General features: G+C 32.2%; 2 protein-coding genes and 1 pseudogene across 2 annotated transcripts; all 3 read left to right on the top strand.

Moving 5' to 3' along the window:
• The first annotated feature begins 3344 nt into the window (after nt 1-3344).
• LOC140972314 (protein STRICTOSIDINE SYNTHASE-LIKE 10-like) lies at nt 3345-4212 on the top strand (annotated as a pseudogene).
• Nucleotides 4213-6197: 1985 nt separating this feature from the next.
• On the top strand, nt 6198-10997 carry LOC140982962 (protein STRICTOSIDINE SYNTHASE-LIKE 2-like). The gene is made up of 3 exons (XM_073449766.1): nt 6198-6572; nt 9724-9990; nt 10353-10997. Exons 1-3 carry the CDS (start codon nt 6235-6237, stop codon nt 10954-10956), a joined length of 1209 nt encoding a protein of 402 aa, XP_073305867.1. The 5' UTR covers nt 6198-6234; the 3' UTR covers nt 10957-10997.
• A 3761-nt stretch (nt 10998-14758) lies between these two features.
• LOC140982956 (uncharacterized) lies at nt 14759-17987 on the top strand. Its single transcript, XM_073449753.1, has 6 exons — nt 14759-15134; nt 15670-15776; nt 16572-16680; nt 16806-16967; nt 17049-17222; nt 17713-17987. Exons 1-6 carry the CDS (start codon nt 14838-14840, stop codon nt 17740-17742), a joined length of 879 nt encoding a protein of 292 aa, XP_073305854.1. The 5' UTR covers nt 14759-14837; the 3' UTR covers nt 17743-17987.
• The last annotated feature ends 381 nt before the right edge of the window (nt 17988-18368 follow it).

The raw sequence follows: 18368 nt of genomic DNA, 5'->3' as shown, positions 1-18368 counted from the left end.
TCATATAAGTACGTGACTCTAGCAAATGATTGGTATATTAAAATAAATAAAGTTTATGATATCCAAAATTTAAATAAATATTGATATGAAAAGGTGGCGTTTTATAATTACTTTTATTTCATAACTTTATTCTCGACATTTTTGGACACGATCGGAGTTTTTTGCAATTTTAAAATAAAAGCGAATAAAGTAAGCAAAGTCATCATTATGAATGATATTCTAGAAAAAAAAAATCAGAACGATAAATATATAAATAATAAAGAGCGATTTTTTTCCTGACTCAATTATTTTAGTTTTAATGAAATATGTAATTTATTGAATATAAAATAAAATTAAAAAGAAGAAAGGAACTAAAGAAATATTCATTGGACTTTGATTGAGGTACCCAAATAAAATCTCTAGAATTTGATTCTATAATTTGTTGACCAATATTGTTGATCTACCTAGCTAAAATATTATTCAAGTAATACAAAGAATGAGAATCATTACTTTGTAAAATTCATCTTCAAATCATGATTTCTACTTCATTTATAATATAATTGTTTACACAAAATTTTATTTTTAGCCCAAAAAATTATATATTGACATTACACACAAGTTTTTTGAGGTTTACGAATAGTTCCTAGTCTTTTATAGTTATATAATCAGAAACCGCATTTCATCGATATGCAATATGATACGATATATCATCTCTAATTTAATGTATTACTATTTATTAAAAATATTGATCATAAAGTCAAAATATTGTCTCATGGGTCTTATATTTTGTCATTTTCTTTTTTAAATTTCATTATTTTAAATTAAATTTTAGTCCCTTTGTCTTTTTTCTTTCTTTTTCATTATTTAAAATTGCATTTAGTCTGTCTTCAGTTTTTACAATTATGATTTGACTCATTTAAATATAATGATTTCAAAGTCTAATATGACCCTTAGTTACTTTTTACCATTATGATATTATCCATATTTTATCATATTGAATTGTCTTAAAAAAACTATAAAATCACACAACACGCACGCCTGTGCTCTGGTACTGCCCGCCTGAACCCGCAATATTAATAATTTTAAACCATATAATAACTCAAATACCATTTCTCAACCACTGAGTCGGAATGAATTATTACTTCCCCTCAGTAAATTAATTATTTGTGCATCACATGGTGGGTAGCCGGANTTGCATTATACTCGGAATACAAAATAATAGATCTTTTGTGCAACGATATCATGAATGTATATTTGTGAGATCGGTCGACATGACAACACCAAAATACTCAGTGCATCCATTTTATTTTTTTTTTGTTAGCTAGCAATTAGTTAATAAATGAATTGAGCTCTACTCATACTTGAATTGGTTGAATTTGAGTTTCCGATTTGTAGCACAATCAAATTCAAACTTAAAATTTTAAAAAACTTACATAGACAGTGATGATTTTAGTGAAATTTTTTATATAACAAAAACTAAAACCCAGATGAAGAAATCTAAAAAAAGCAGCAAAAATCAGTGCAAATATATTCAACTTACCTCGATCTTAAAAGGAAAATATACAAGACCACAGATCATTATGGGACATTTTTCGGAGATACAGCTTGGTTTAGGTATGTTATGTTGGACTTAAAAGCATTTTGGGCCAATTAGGCTAGTTCATTTGAATGAAATATTTGACAAGTAAGGCATTGATAAGTAGATAGGAATGTATCACATATGAAAATAATAATAGCATGAGTGATAAAAGTTCTATATATACATAAACATCCTCAAGTCCTTCAAGTACACACAACACATGACTCTCCTATATTATCGTTCTTTATACTCTTTTCTTCGTTTCGGCTTCTGCTGCTCAGTTCTGCCTCGTGATAGAGTTCAGATATTTTTTCAGTTCACCGTAGTTGTGCCTCGTGCTAGGTTACTGCTGGTTGTTCTGTTGTATTCTGGGAAACAGACGTCCAAGTTTATCCTAGGAGCACATATCGGAGGGGACAAATATGTTTTAAGGACATTGAATTTCGTACAGGCCTTGGTTTACTTTTTTTTCATGCTTTAGTTTGCTGTGTTTACTTTTTCATATTATTAACTGGTTTCTCAAAGAAAAATTTACTACTTTATCATTCGATATTTTGCAACATGTTACAAGTCCCTCACTGGTTCCACAATCAATGACGGAATTGATAGTTAAGGTTTGGATGTTTTCTGACATCATAAATTAATCTCTTGAGTTGAGCTAGCTCAGATTTTAAAAAACCGTTGCAAATTTAGGGATGATTTTAGAAAGGTGGATAATATTAAACATCTCATGTCAACCGTAGATTACAACAGTACAGAGACATATTGGTGTGCCGACTTTTTAAAACAAGATTCATCCATCATGTTTTATCGATCAGAGAGACAGTTTTTAGGTAGCATTAATCCGATCTTGAATATTGAAAGCTTCATCTTGTTAGTGTCAATCGTGTGGACCATGCTCACATTACAGGTTAGTTAAGTGCATTTGTCAAATATGAAGGCATACAGATTATGTTGACTTCACAAATGGTAGAAACTATTATATTTGTTTTGACGATCTTTTGGGATGAACTTTTTAGTGAAGCTTGAGTTTTGAATAATATGGAGACATTAATTATACTGCGTTTTCCTAAATATCATGATCCATCCTTGTGTTTTACCAATCAGATACTCAATTAATTAGGGACTGAAACCCTTAACTTGTTTATTAACATCTAGAAGATCATTTAAAAAGTGGAAATTCCAAATTTTGGTTATTTATTATCTTGAGTTACACTAGTATTTGATGCTGAAATGTACTTTTTATAGTTTTACTTGTAAGATTTCATTTGAAAAATAGATTTCTATGCCTGTACTGAAGGACATTCAATCCAGCAAAGGAGAACGTCTGCGGCAGGCCATTGGGACTACGGTTTCATACGAACTTGAAAACCTGAGATCTTTATAGTGCGGCTGTGCGGGTGCTTACTTGGGACTTCACGGATACTAGCCCAGGGTTCTACAGAAGGTATTTGGATTTAAAACTCTGAAGTATTGGCTTATACTATGATTAAGAAATAATCCTTTTCTTTTGTAACATGAGATACTAATTTGACAGCTAGTAATATGGATTGACATTGGATAATGACTCTAGGGTAGTCTTTCTTGTATCCAAAATCGTAGAATTGGTAATGTTTTGAAAATTATACACGTGTAAAAACGAGAATGCACCACCCCGCCTTATTAAATATGTGGGTTGGTTGGCAAACTCCCGACCAGTCTAATCTAACTTAAAGTTGGCTAGCCACCACATAAAATAGGTGGACTGAGTTAGTAATTTTTTGTCCCGCGTTTAGTCTATTTTGACATTTTTAAAATTAGGAGGAATAAATGTCATGTCATCAGAATGAGACCCTTTTTTAATGAGGGTGGAAAAGGGGGAGTTCTTGTGGTTCAGGAGAATTTTCTTACGTATTTCCAAATGGTTTTCGATGTATATACCTTCACCTGAACTTCAGAGATGAATACTTATAGATTGGATCACGTTCAGGACAGTTCCAGCAGGAGGAAGAGATCAAACTTCTCTCATGCAAAAAATTTGAAATTTCATGTGATTTTTGTTAATAAGCATTTTATGTTTGATGTAAGACAATTTGTACCCTCAATCTTAAACCCCAAGAAAGACCGGTAAGGTGATGAAGTACAATATATCAAGCAAAGAAGTCACAGTTTTACTTGCTTTTGCCAATGGCGTGACCCTGAGTAAAGACCGTTGTTTCCTCCTAGTAGCTTAGGAGGAAACAACGACATGCAGATCGAATACTGAGATTCTGGATTCGGGGTCCTGAAGCAGGAAAACACGAGACGTTTGCCGAACTACTAGGTTTTCATGACAATGTAAGATAGGTTAGTTTTGGGTTGCTCTCCACTCAAAAACTGGAGTTCTTTCTAAATGGGCAATTTCTTATTCGTGTGATTCGGAAAATACGCTTTTGAAACTCCCCCTCACTACACTACTTGTTAGTTGGAGGCAAGCCTCACGCTGTTGCGGTAAAGTTAAGTAACGAAGGAGACGTTCTGCGCATTTTAGAAGACATCGAAGTTTATGAGTGAAGTAGAGGATCGGTTCTGTGCTTATGCCATACATTGGGATCGATACACCTGAGTTCATGGATTTGGTTCATTTGCTTAATGATATATTTTATATGGTACTAATTACGGTTGAATCAAAATGAAATGAGTAAAATTGACATGAATATGTATGCTGAATCTTGCTGCGTTTTCACTATGAAAACTAGTTTGAAACGCATTTCTTGCTAATTTGTTCGCACAAAAAGTCTTGTATACAGTGTTAACCATCACTTTTGTAAAACAAACATTCTATTTGAGTCATTTATAAAAAAATATTACTTTTTTGCTAAAAATATTAATTTTTATTATAAATATAGATCGAATTGATTCGTCTCATTAATAAAAATGGTAACACTAGCATGTAGTTAAATGATATACGAATGGCTTGGAATTTCAGCACCTCTATTCTCAAGACAAATTATATCTATACAACAATTTCAGGCACTTTTATTTTTGAAATAATTCAGTCCACATCATAAAAATTAGTCTTTCAGAAAGACAAGAAGTGGCACGCCATGCCATATTTATTTGTTTGGACGTTTCATTATTTGTGTACATGCGCATTGTTCTTTTTCCAAGTTAAAAAATAAGCCACATACAAAGAATATCTATCCCCCTTCATAAATATCTCTTTACCCATTCTACGTACCCTACTGGCGCTATATATGTCCAAATTGGAATCATTCTTGATCCGGGCCCCATGTTTTACCAAGAAAGTAAAATTTGACCAATTCATTTAATGTAAATTTCCAGCAAGGCTCGGAAATGTACGTTATGACGCTGGAGAATCAATGATCTCAAAGCTCGGTCTGACACAGGGTCCAAATTTCTTTTATATATTAATTAATTGTTGATTGTTGTTTATCGATTGTTATTTGTCAATTTAAAAACTTCTCTTTTCTTCACTCGTTTTCTCCTTTTTTTTTTCCAATTTTCTTCTTCAATCATTTTCGGTACATTTGATCGGTTTATCGTCGTCACGATAGTCAAAAATAAAAAGCAATCATATTTTCGGAAAGCTCTTGATGTATTATATGTTTTGGCACCATATTAAAATATTTTTCAAAATTTTACGATGAAATTGTCACTACTTTGACCTGCGATATCTCCATTGGTGTTGAACAAAATTTCAAATCGGGCCCAGATTTGGAAATCCCACTATGAGTGTTATCTTTTCATATCAATTTTGTGAAGTTTTGGCACAACCGAAAAATCGGCGGTCGCTAGTTGTGTTCAGCTTCCGGCTAGTTACCATAGCTTCCACCGCCGTTCTTCCGAATTAGGAGTAATTTAGATTCGATTTTCAGCTTTCCTTGAACCCATTTTTTGAGAATCGCCTCAGGCCCAGTGTAACATAGGTTCAGCTCTAATTTCCAGGTTAAGGAATAAAATTTAACGTGTGAAATTAAATTTTTTATTATGTAATTTCCACGATTTTTTTATTTCTATCATGTTATCTAAAGTTCGGGGTGTTAACCACTAATTTAAACTCTCTTTTTTTCATTTTAACCTTTTTTCACATAAATGTTGATGTGCGTGTTGACAGTACTATAGCTATGGTCATATCACTTAAAATTGTTGACGTGGTCAATAATTTTCAGTGATATCTCATATTTTTCAGTGTCACGTTGGATGAAAATTTACTAAAACTAAAAAATTCCAAATCACTTGAATAAAACCGTGAATTGACTTAATTAACAAGATCAAAAATTGAAAAATATGAAAGTCACAATACAAAAACGTAATTTTCCAATTTTATATATGGATTTCAATGACATATCAATTAAATTTAAAAAAAAAATTGAATTTCATAAAGCAATCGCTGAATGATGTTCAGGCTTACTTACTTAAAACCCTACATCTATAACTACGTGCCAATTAATTGAAGATGACTGGAAATTTATTGTGTGCCACATTTTCAAGAGATGCTAAGCCAGCTTAGGGACACGACGTTCAAAGAGACCCCATATTTTAGCCTTGCCAACACACTAGGCTTAACTCACGTTTCAAGTTAACGTAAACAACTCCACCACATTCCTGTCTCGTACTATGTGTGTGTGTATATATATATATGTATATATGATACTATATATGGCAAGAATCCCACCAATTTTTTAGCCAAACCAATGACCTTAATGGCCAGAATCCAACCAATTTTTTTAGCCAAACCAATGACCTTAAAGCTCCATTCAATTGCAACGGCGATTGTGTTTGTAGCAACCCTTTTAGTGTCATTCGGCAATGTTCAGATTTGGACCAAAAATTCTTTCAAGAACGAAACCTTAGTACTGTCGGGAAATGAACACGAGTTGATATGGCTACCCGATGGAGCCGTTGGGCCGGAGAGCTTCGCGTTCGACGTCACCGGCAGCGGCCCCTACACCGGAGTTTCTGATGGGAGGATTATCCGGTGGCAAGCAAACGAAAGCCGCTGGGTGGATTTTGCCGTGACCTCGCCCGAGAGGTGAGTACGTAATCTGGTTATATTATTATTCCATACGTGTTGTGTTGTATGTTCAGTTTTGCATTTCGTGAAGATATGGTATATACATACGTGCAGTTTGCTTATATTATGTCCTTGTTTATACCAAAAACACACAGTGAAGAAAAGTGGATAAGGGGTCGATGGCGGTTTTAAGATTCTCCATCGATTTCGGTTTTTTTTTTTTACAAGGGATTCATGTATAAATTAAAAAATTTGTTAAAACATAATATGTGAAAGGGAGGAAGAAAGGAAAGAAGGGAGAAGAGTTCAATAACTGAGAGACAAGAAAGAAGAGATTTCTTACAACCAACCAACTGTATCTAGTCTTCTGTCTCTTCTTACCTTCACGCCTCATCAAAAAAAAAAAACTGATCTTTCTTATTGAAAAAGTTAGCTGCATGAAAACGAAACTAGATGGGCGCCATATAATAATAATAATAATAATAATAATAATAATAATAATAATAATAATAATATAGTGAGTCGAATTCCATGTCGCATTAAAAAAATGGTGGGAACCTAATTTAATCACAGTTATGAGTTGATTGGTAAGTTTGGAATTTTCGAAATTTTAGTTCTTGGGCAAATTAAAATCCATTACTCATTCACTTGAGACATAATTCAAGTGTTAAATTGAGTTAGTAGCTTTATGGAAGGGAAGGGAAGGGAAGGGAATTTTCTATTTCTTGGTTTGGACGAGAGGAAGTTGATTTGAACATGCATTGATCTAAAGTAGGAATTTCAAACGCATTTAATTTGTACACATCAATTTAATTAAGGTGATTTCTAATTTCCCTAGCTTCTATCGACATTTGAACACATGAAAAATCCATTAATTTTTTTTTTTTGTAAACAATTTAAATGCATTTGATATAATTTCAAACGATCGACCTGATCCATACACATACTCGTAAATTATTTATTTAAAAAAAAATACTTTGAAAAAAGAAAGATATTTCGGAGTTTCTTTTATCAGTCTATAATTTTGGCCCATGTGGCGTTATTTCTTGTAAATGAGGTTAGGGGCCACATTTCCACATCTTTCAATATAGTGAGATAAAATTTATTTATAGAAAAATAAAGCAATCAGTAGTCCTTTTTTGTTGATTTTTATTATTTATTTGAAGTTTCCAATATACATCCAATCATGACAGAACTTTATATTCGATATTAAGTTATTTATTAATTTATTAATTATTGAGATCAAGCCCAATGATCTCACCCATCAGCTTAAGATGTCTCTCTCCGAGTTCGATCTCCCTCCCAAGCGTGCTTTGTAATCAAAAAAAATATTTATTAATTATTATATTATTTAAATATTTATTAATTATATTAAAATCTATTGGTTTGCCATCCCAACATTTAGGCTTAGTTTGGAAGTTGTGAGATAAAAGAAGAGAAAAGAAACTTTTTAGTTTTCCTTTCATTTCTATCCACATTTTATAAGAAACTTTTCTTTAAAATCTAGACACATTTTCCTTTCATCAAGATTATATCCAAGCAAGTTTCAATCCACTTCCTAAGTACTCCCAAACAAAACCTAAAAATCCGAAGTATTAAAATCCATATGTGCTAGGGACGGCGCCAGAAAACTCGATTGGGAGACTGTTTTATTTAATAGTTTATTAAATTATCATAAAAATATAAATTTGAATATAGTAATATAAAACTGTGCAAAAAATAGTAATTATTGGTATATTGGTAAATATATATTCTAACAAAGAAGTTATTATATATAAAAATAATATGAATTCAGTGCAATAGAAAATAATAATAAAAATTTAATTTATAATTTTGAAATAAATCAATTACATAAACATGAGTAGCAAGGTACAATACAAAAGTCTTGAATGGTTAATCTATGACATATTTAAAATGATAAAATTAATTTAATCATTGTAATTCCTGTAACAGTTGATAGTCAAAATTTGTTCAATTTTATTTTTAATATATATATTAGTGATTAGATACTTTTCATAAATTCAATACCAAAAATGTGAATTAAAATGTAAAAATAAAACGTAGACATTTTAAAAGTAGAAAGGTAAGAATCAATAAATGTCTGTCGTGGAGAGAAGAGATTTGAAAATCGAATTAGAAAAAAGGGTACGAGAATGGAATTAAATTGGTTTATGCTCTATATTATGTTTTTATAATTTTATAATTTATTTATTTTATAATTATTTTTTTATTAAATGAAAATTTATTAAACGCTTAAATTAAAGAAAATATTAAACAATTCGATGGCGGTCAAGCGTGTGCCCCTACGCCGACCATTAACGCAACACCACCCACGCAACACCTAATGGTAAAAATTTGACTGGGTCCACGGGTCCGTGCATCTTTTATTATCAAACCGCGATAGGGAAGACAATTCTTCTTGTGGGTCATGTGGTGAACACTTGAAACGGGAGGGATTTGAGAACTAATTTTTGGGTTTGAGTTCAAGTTTTTTTTCCCCCCAAAATAGTTTGGGATAAGTACGAAAATACTATCTTCATCTCCGAATTCGCTCCGATAATAATAAGTTCGGGTTCGATTATTCCTCGAACTAGACCCTGCGCTCACTTTTTCTCAATACTATTTTTGAAACGGATATGAATATTAAGATCTCACGAGTTAGGATTTGAGGTTTCCCGAACCCAAAGAAGTGGGGATGGGAAAGAGTATGGGGCGGTGATGCAATTTGGAAGCAGGGATAGGGATGACGAATCCGATTTTGTCTCGTCCCGTTGTCATCCGTGATGATTGAGCCATTGTTACAAAATACATTAATGTATATATTAAAATAAATATAAAACAATTAGAATGATAAAATGATTAAGAAGACAAGACAAAATGTGAACCAATTCATCCGAATTCTTCTACTTCTCTTTCTTTAATTTCGACTCTTTTCTATGTCACAACGTCATATGACTTATAGTTGGTCGGTAACTCTAATTTCTATGTTATGCTATTTTTTGATTAAAAATGTATCTTTTTTCCGCGTAATTAGATATTTTCTGGCTTCGTCCCTGATAATCAAACAATTGTCAATTTGACCCACAAATCATAATATTATGATCTTTTAAACCCCCGGCCTTTAATTAAATTTTTGGATTACAACTAATTTATAAAGTTTTAATGGTAGGTATGGATGTGGAGGTCCTCATGACCACTCTTATATGGAGCACATTTGTGGGAGGCCATTGGGCCTGCGGTTTAACGAGCAAACAGGCCATCTCTATGTAGCCGATGCTTATATGGGCCTAATTGAAGTAGGCCCAAATGGTGGGCTTGGTACCCCACTTGCAAAACAAGTGGACGGAGTTAATTTTGGGTTCGCAAATTCATTGGACATTGATCAGAGTAATGGGCTTGTGTATTTTACAGACAGCAGCACACGTTTTTCACGAAGGTAAGCCAATATAATAATCATTATTGTTTTTAAATCTTAATTAGATTGAAATATGTCACAAAATTGTATGTGTGATTTTTTATAGTGTTTTGCAAAATGTTGCATATGAAAGTATAAGACATGCACAAAAAACTCTTGTAAATCGTCTTCCAACTCCGTTTTGTGATACGGATCTCCGGCCCGATCAAACTCATGAAAAATATTATTTTTCACGGTAGGTATGGATCGAGTTGACACGTCACACAGATATAGACCTGTTAAACTGTATAACAAGATATCAACTCTAAGACATGAGCTATACGTCTGATTTTTTTACTTCCACACTAATGTTTACATGAATGTTCCTCACTCCAAATCTATAGGAACCATATTTCCGTGATTTTAAGCGGTGACAACACCGGAAGATTGATGAAATTTGATCCCAAAACCAAGGAAACGACTCTACTTTTGAGCAATCTCATGTTTCCTAATGGAGTGGCATTGAGCAAAAATGGTGAATTCCTACTCTTGGTAGAGACAACTACTTGCAAATTATTCAAATTTTGGCTCAAAACATGGAAGGTAGGGACTCTTGAGGTCTTGACTCAGTTCCCCGGGTTCCCAGATAACATCAAAAGGAATGAAAAGGGCGGGTTTTGGGTAGGAATCAATTCGCCGAGAACTAAATTCTTGGATTTGGTCATATCAAATCCTTGGATTGGAAAGCTCCTAGTAAAATTTTCCGTGGATTTGACAAAATTACACTTGCTTTTGGGTCGGTTTGTTAGGAGCCCTGGAATGGGAATAAGGTTGGATGAAGATGGGAATGTGGCGGAGATATTCGATGGCACGAAGGGAAGCAAATGGAAACATGTTAGTGAAGTTGAGGAAGAAAATGGGAATTTGTGGATTGGATCGGTAACAAGACCTTTTGTTGTTAAACAAAAGATCTCGAGGGCTTCTTCAGATAAATATCAATTTCTTTAAAGTTTGTTGATTATTAAGTATATATATTTTTAGTTGTATTTTGGTTCAATTTATATTACTCCATACTAGATTTTAAAAACAGTGAAAAAAATATATAGTCGGAAAAATAGCTTGTTATTATGTTTCAATAAGAGTTAACAGTTCTGTTTTGAGACAGTCTTATAGATTTTTATTCGTGAGACATAAAAAGTAATATTTTTCATAAATAACTTAATTATAATATCCGTTTGTGTGTTATCTTCTGAGTATATGTACAATATGCATGAATTTTGATAGGAGGAAACGGAATTCAAGGTTGTAATAAAAAAACGGGTCCCTAAGAAAATGTACCACAAATTTGGGCAGCCTTTCGTCCACAAATCAATTTTGACTTTGTTCCTCTGAAAATCTAGTGGCCTTCCTTCTTTTGTACATACCCAATTTGGAGCACTGGAAAAATCAATCATTTACTGAATTGTTCAAATTTTATCATCATGTTTGTTAAACACAAAATTATAATAAATTTACTCTAAATGTAAACTTGGTCTATTTTTTTTATTCAAATGTACATCAAATAATATTATTAATTATATAAATTTTAAATATGTCGTATGCATATTATGTGCGCCAAAAATGTCACTATGATATTAGATGGCAAAAGAATTGTATATGATATCATACTTGTTTTTAATCGTCATCTTTGAATTTAATAATTGCTAATTTTTTTGGATTATAGTAATTATTCACTTAAGAAAACAAGACTTTCTGTACAAAAACAACACCATCACAACAACTACTACTACTACTACTACTTATCATTATTTTATTTTTTAAAGTTTGAGAATAAATTCATTATAATTGGATCTCGAACTTAATATCACGTCCGAATATATTGATTTGAATGTAAAATAAGGTATAACCAATGAGTCATCAACAATTGATTAATAGCTTGGATCTGGGAACTTCCTTAAAATGAAAATAAATCATATTAAATTAATTCGAAAGAACATATATGAAAATATATTTATACTGAACCCGTCGCATCGAGCGTTGGAATCATTCTTTTAAAAGTGGAGAACAACTGTTACAGTCCGCATTGCCTTTTGATCCATTCATTTTTGTCTTTTTTGCACCACAAGAATTTCTATTTTTTCCTCCCCCAAATTAAATGACAATAAATATTTTTCTTGACTCTTTCATAACTATGCTATTTTTAATAATAATGTAGAATCTTACATAAATACCATAGTTATTTTATATATATATATACACACACTTGAGGTGTATAGTTTAATATAACATGGAGAAATATTTTTCATTTTAATTGAGCCATATTTACAATAAATAAATTAACAAGTCCTATGCTCGAAAAAAGGATGTACATTTGAGACGGCAGGCAAAAATGAAAACATTTGAAAATTTTATATAAATATATCCTCATGAGTATTTGTGGGCTTTTTTAATTCTCTTCTAATAAATTATTATAAATCTTTACTTTTTCATATATATTATTTTTGATGACGTGAGAACCCGCAATAACTATCATTCAATGCGGATTTGGATCCTCTGATGTGACTGAAAACACAACATCTGGTGTTGTGTATTTTTTACACGAGATGATCAGTTGATCATCTCGTTTTCTCTGACAATTTTTTAATTTTATCTGACACTGTGTGAAGTCCTTCAGATGATCAACTGATCATCTTGTATAAAAATGCACACCAAGTGCTCTGTTTTCAGCTACAGTGGAGGATCTAAATCTAATTCAATGCGTAATAATAAACTTATAGACCAACACAATATCATACAAACTGCGTTAGTCATGTAAACTAATATTTATTTGTAAAAATGTTGATAGGATGAATCGAATTTGTGATCATTTATGTCTGACCAATTTTTATCAATAAAATTGTAAAAAAAATCACCAAAATATGAACATGACAAAATTCTATAACAAAAAAAAAAGTTCACGTGGTTATATAAAAAATATGTCCGTTGTTTTAAAATTTGACGTTAATATTTTTCAATAAGATATTTAATTTATTTTTGAGTATCGATATATTTTTAATTTTTTATAGAGCAAAAATAATTATGGCTGGGAAAGGTGAAAAACGCAGGCGTCCCTTGAATTGTTTGAATAGCCAAGACGAAATGTGCGATTCTGATTGGTCGTTTATTCCCCATCACATATTTTTTCCAGATGTCCTGCACACACACTAATTTATTTATATTTGTATTTATTTAAAAATATAAAAATATTAGACATTTATAATTTTTTTTAAATTGTGTCCTTTAATGATAAATTTATAATTTAAGTGGGTGTATTTAAATGTATGTTAAATACATTAAATATTAAAACAATTAGATAAGTGATAACGCTTCACTAAAAATTATCTTTGGCGGACGGTGGTAAGTTTGCAATTCAAATATTTTAAATCGTACATCAGCTCAAGGAGTGTGTTTCGACTGTTTAATCAACATGGACAATTATTTTATCAAACAAATAATGTAACTGATAATAAATTGGATTAGGAAGTATTTTGTGGTTGAAGGAGATAAATTTGTGTAAATAAAAAGTTCGAGTAGATTAATATATGAACTAGTTTATAAAGTTTGAGAAGTACTATTTGTATTCAATGTAATTGTTATTTGCACTCTAATGCATCCCTTATATGATTTTTTTAATATAATTTCACAAAAAAAAAAGACATGTTATTAATGGAATTGGATTATTTAAAATAATCAAATCTCATAACTTGTTTGTTTGTATTTTATGTACTAATTATTTATTATACGTATATAAAATTATTAATTATTTATTTCATATCAATCATATCATTTGATTATTTCTTTAACCTTCATAGATACAACCTTCATAATATAAAATTCAATTAATCGGTGTCGTCGGGGGAAGAAAAGAAGTTTAATTTATTGTAAAGGAATCATTTCATAATTAATTTGGTCCTATTTTAAAATCACAAAAACTCGAATTTGACAGTTTCAGATGAATTTTACGAGACATATATTTTATTTAGATCACTTATAAAAAAATATTATTTTTTATGTAAAAAATATTGATTTTTATTGTAAATATGTACATGATTCATCCGTATCACGAATATAATACGTAAGATCGTTTCAATTCTAAAAGTATACAATTTTTTTAATAGCAAATCGTAATTCCAATAAATAACCTGGATGTCGGCCTCATTTCTGCAATATGAAATGGACTGTTTGCTTTACAACTTCTGAAATTTCATTTTATGGACAAATATTAATGCATGGCTAAAAAATTCAATAGTTAAAATCGTTATAGAATTTTTGAAAATGTACTTTTCTTATTTCAATTCCATCAATTCTATGAATAGGTCTTTTGTGAAACAGTCTCACGAATTTTTATCTGTGAGACGGATTAATCCTACCGATATTCACAATAAAAAGTAATACTCTTAGCATAAAAAATAATACTTTTTCATGGATGACATAAATAAGATATCTGTCTCACAAAATACGACCCGTGAGACTGTCTTACACAGTTTTTGCCAATTCTATTTAGTCGAATGTTAAGAAACTAAATTGGACATAATTTCTCTATAATGTGAAAATAAATAAGTGAATTATTTATATTAACTTTTATTTCAAATTACGAATTTGAATTTTTTTTTGAATTAAAAGAAAATAAAGTAAATTCAACATTTGTTACATGGCATTGGCTCAATGTAATAATAATTTAAAAATTCTTCTACAAAGACATAAAGCAGGGGCAATAAGGTAATTTGACACTAACCATCTTTGTAAATTTATCCTTCTCCATCACACTGTGTAGTTGGTATACAGAGACAGACCCATTCCCCTTGCGCACAGCTCAATGTAGGATCATTTTCGAATCGATTGCAAGGAATATGGCTTCGTCAGCAAGAACCAAGATCAGCAAACTCTTCAGTATCCCCTCTGGCGCGCGGCGTTTTCAGCTGCCATGGGAGGCCCGATCGTCGTCTTTCTCGACCTCCGCGGCCGCTCTCGCGGTGGATCCGCGGCCGCTAACGCCTCAGGTGGAGGACTTGAATGGGTCGAGGATACTGGGGTTGGTTAAGGAGTACGAGGATTATCGGAGGAATCTCTATGATGGGCTGACGCATAAAGCTTTGCTTGTTGATGCTGTGGGAACTCTTCTTGTTCCTTCTCAACCCATGGCCCAGGTTCTTTCTTTCTTTCATTTTATTTTATTTTTTTTGGCTTCATTCTCGCAATTTTAGGTAACTTGTGTACTCATTTTTTGGTGGGGATGTGATTTGTAATTCATTTAATGGTTTATAATCTACGAGATATAATCTCGTGGTATGGGAGTTTCAGTTTTGCTTTGTGTGCGACATGCATGAGATGCTTGAGCGAATAAACTATTTGTATGCATGAGTTATGGTTATGTTTGGGGTTCAGGGCTAAAAAGATAAAAACTTTCTCCTATATGAAGTTTTTAGATATCAACTTTACATGGCAACAGGCCATTTCCGCCTTCCTTAATTCCTTGCGGCACCGTTGTAAAAATTTATGCACATGATTTACTTTTGATGTTTTGGGCAGATTTTTTGTTCAATCCTTCGTACCTACTAATTCATGAATAATTTCTTTTGGGTATTTTGCATATTCAGTTTAGAGTGGACCTTGTGCCTCCTCCATCTGTTTTATTGACATTTAAGTTCCATATTTTTACTGAAATTTCTTGTTGCGATCCAGATCTATAGGGAGATTGGTGAAAAGTATGGAGTGGATTACTCAGAAGTTGAGATACTAAACAGATATAGGCGTGCTTATGGTCAGCCTTGGGGTAAATCTCGCCTCAGGTCTTATTCTCATCTCCATAGATTTTAATGAAGTTTCAATATTTAGCAATTTTCCCTTGTAAGCGAAACAGCGACCACGCCTTAAGGTTGTACTGTTGATTAGTTCCTGTTGTCTTGTTTGAACTAAACATTGCAGCTTTGTTATTATCATAATTTGGGGTGAATTCAAGAATTGTTTTAGGTATAGGCGGACAGTCGGGATAAGCCTTTGATTTTTAGAAAAATATTTGTAAATTTCAAAAATTTTTAATCTGAGAAAGGTGATCCTCTCTCGCTCTCTGTCAGGTTCACCCTTGCTACAATCTTATTTATGGCCTTGTTGTTTGTTAACAAAAGGAATAAGAGTTTTAAAGGAATGAGGAAAAGTTAGTTACAGGAGGGTTAGGAGCTATTTGTTGAACAAGTGTTACTGATTGTTTAGTTTTATCCTTCGTATCTGAGAGTAGTATGTGGACTTATTAGTTTTTTGTCTTCCCATTTTGGTCTGAAGGGATACTTCTAATAAGACTAAATATCAAGAAACCAAACTGAATCTTTTTCACTCTTCAATTCATTTCCTCTGTCTTTTGTTCTCCTATTCATTTAAGCTTCTATTTCCTCGCTAAACTTTCTGAGCCTTGCACATGGATCTTGCTATCATTTGTTGCATAATTTAGCTTACTTATGCTAGTTTTAAATATTTCATAGCCCATTTAGTCCAATTTCATTTCGTGCACCATAACATCAATGGATACCCTTAATGAGTATTCTTGCTTTGATTTGGTAGTGTATGAAGACATTTACTTGTGCTTGCAGATATGTTGATGATGGGAGACCATTTTGGCAGTTCATAGTAAGTTATTCAACCGGTTGTTCAGCTTTGCAGTATTTCGAGGAGCTATATGATTATTATACCACTGAAAAGGTTCGTCGATGAACTGCAAATGTTGTTTTTGCTTTTAGTTCAATAATCTTATTTCGTTCTGTAAACAGTACCGATTATTTTTCTCAGTAGATGATGATAATTTGGTATTCTTTTTTCTTGGACAGGCTTGGCACTTTTGTGATCCAAATGCTGAGAAAGTTTTCTATTCTCTTCGAAAATGTGGAATAAAAGTGGCTGTAGTTTCTAATTTTGATACCCGGTTAAGGCCTTTATTGAGAGCTCTCAAATGTGATCACTGGTTTGATGCTGTGGCCGTGTCAGCTGAAGTAAGTGAAGTGACCCTTTTTTGCATTTCCATACATTAAAGCCCCTAATATATGAAATAACCTAATTCCTATCCAAATCAGGTCGAAGCCGAGAAGCCAAACCCCATGATATTTTTGAAAGCTTGTGAGTTACTGGGTGTACAACCTGAGGATGCTGTACATGTTGGTGATGATCGTAGAAACGACATATGGGGTGCTAGAGATGCTGGTTGCGATGCTTGGCTTTGGGGAAGTGATGTTAACTCCTTTGAAGAGGTATATATGTTAATTATTTTTCAACCATTGTTTCTCTTTCTAGTCTTGGACAAGCGTTTTTGGAACATGTTAATTTCAAAGAAAGTGGTGTTTGGTTGGCTTTTGTTTGAAAGAAACTCTTCGAAAGCCGAAATTAAGGAAACAGATTATGGTTATTAGGATTTCTGCTTTGGCTTCTTTTCGAAAAACATAAGATAAAAAATGGAGACATACAATATGATGTAGGTCTTTAGGTTCGATTTCTGTTTGGGAAAGATACGAAAACCTCGTTTTTTACTCACATGCAATCAATAAACTGCTTTTTTTTTTTAAAGGTTAGGCATTTCTGTTTCCAAATTCACCGATCTAGCATACTTACTAGATATTGCACCTTTTACGCCAAAGTTTTGAAGACTTTGATAACACTATTTGATAAATAACCTTGTTCTTATGAGATTTCTACGACGAAATACATGACGAACAACATGACTTGGTGTTTTGGGATATACAGGTTGCTCAGAGGATAGGAGTTCTGGTCTGAAACTGGTTTCTTGGTTCACCAGAAACTTGTGGAGATGCAGTTGCTGGTAGTGTAAATTATTGATCCTTGGAATAGTTGCATTGTAAATATTTTGGTGTCTTCGTTACTTTTTTCATGTGTTAAAAAGGGAAAAATGTGGTCAGAGAGGTCACTTTTGTATAATATATGCAAATGGAATTGTGGCGGAATCAGAAGGAAATCTAGCAGTGGATAAAGGATGACATTATCCAACAAAAAGAATCAAATTTTGCATTATCCAACATAAAAAAATCAAATTTTACGCGTAATTTAAAAATTGAAGTTGTTTCTTTATTTTTTTTGTTTAGACAAATCATTTTTCCCTTTCTCGTCTCTATTTGAAAATGCAGAGCCCGATGAACTTAGACAATTCAGCTACAATTTTTCTTGAAAATGATATTAGTTACATATGCTGAAGATAAATTGAGATGTATCCATCAAACATTTTAAGTTTGGCCTCTCTGCAAAATGCTTCCACTTGAAGAAACGTTAAAATTAATATGGACATGGGTGCAAATGAATCGAGTCGAATTGAATACAATTTATTTTATATTGTTGAGTCTAAGTTTGAATTTTGACATTGAAAAAAAGTTGTTAGGAGCATATAG

The sequence above is a fragment of the Primulina huaijiensis genome, chromosome 1 (assembly GCF_012295235.1).
Source record: "Primulina huaijiensis isolate GDHJ02 chromosome 1, ASM1229523v2, whole genome shotgun sequence".
Taxonomy (NCBI): Eukaryota; Viridiplantae; Streptophyta; class Magnoliopsida; order Lamiales; family Gesneriaceae; genus Primulina; species Primulina huaijiensis.
This window is presented reverse-complemented; position numbering and strand designations above follow the sequence as displayed.

Coding starts and splice junctions, on each gene's coding strand:
- LOC140982962 (XM_073449766.1), top strand. CDS start 6,235: ATGACCTTAATGGCCAGAATCCAACCAATTTTTTTAGCCAAACCAATG. Junction 6,573..9,723: donor GCCGTGACCTCGCCCGAGAG/GTGAGTACGTAA, acceptor TTTTAATGGTAG/GTATGGATGTGGAGGTCCTC. Junction 9,991..10,352: donor AGCACACGTTTTTCACGAAG/GTAAGCCAATAT, acceptor CCAAATCTATAG/GAACCATATTTCCGTGATTT.
- LOC140982956 (XM_073449753.1), top strand. CDS start 14,838: ATGGCTTCGTCAGCAAGAACCAAGATCAGCAAACTCTTCAGTATCCCC. Junction 15,135..15,669: donor CTTCTCAACCCATGGCCCAG/GTTCTTTCTTTC, acceptor GTTGCGATCCAG/ATCTATAGGGAGATTGGTGA. Junction 15,777..16,571: donor TGGGGTAAATCTCGCCTCAG/GTCTTATTCTCA, acceptor TTGTGCTTGCAG/ATATGTTGATGATGGGAGAC.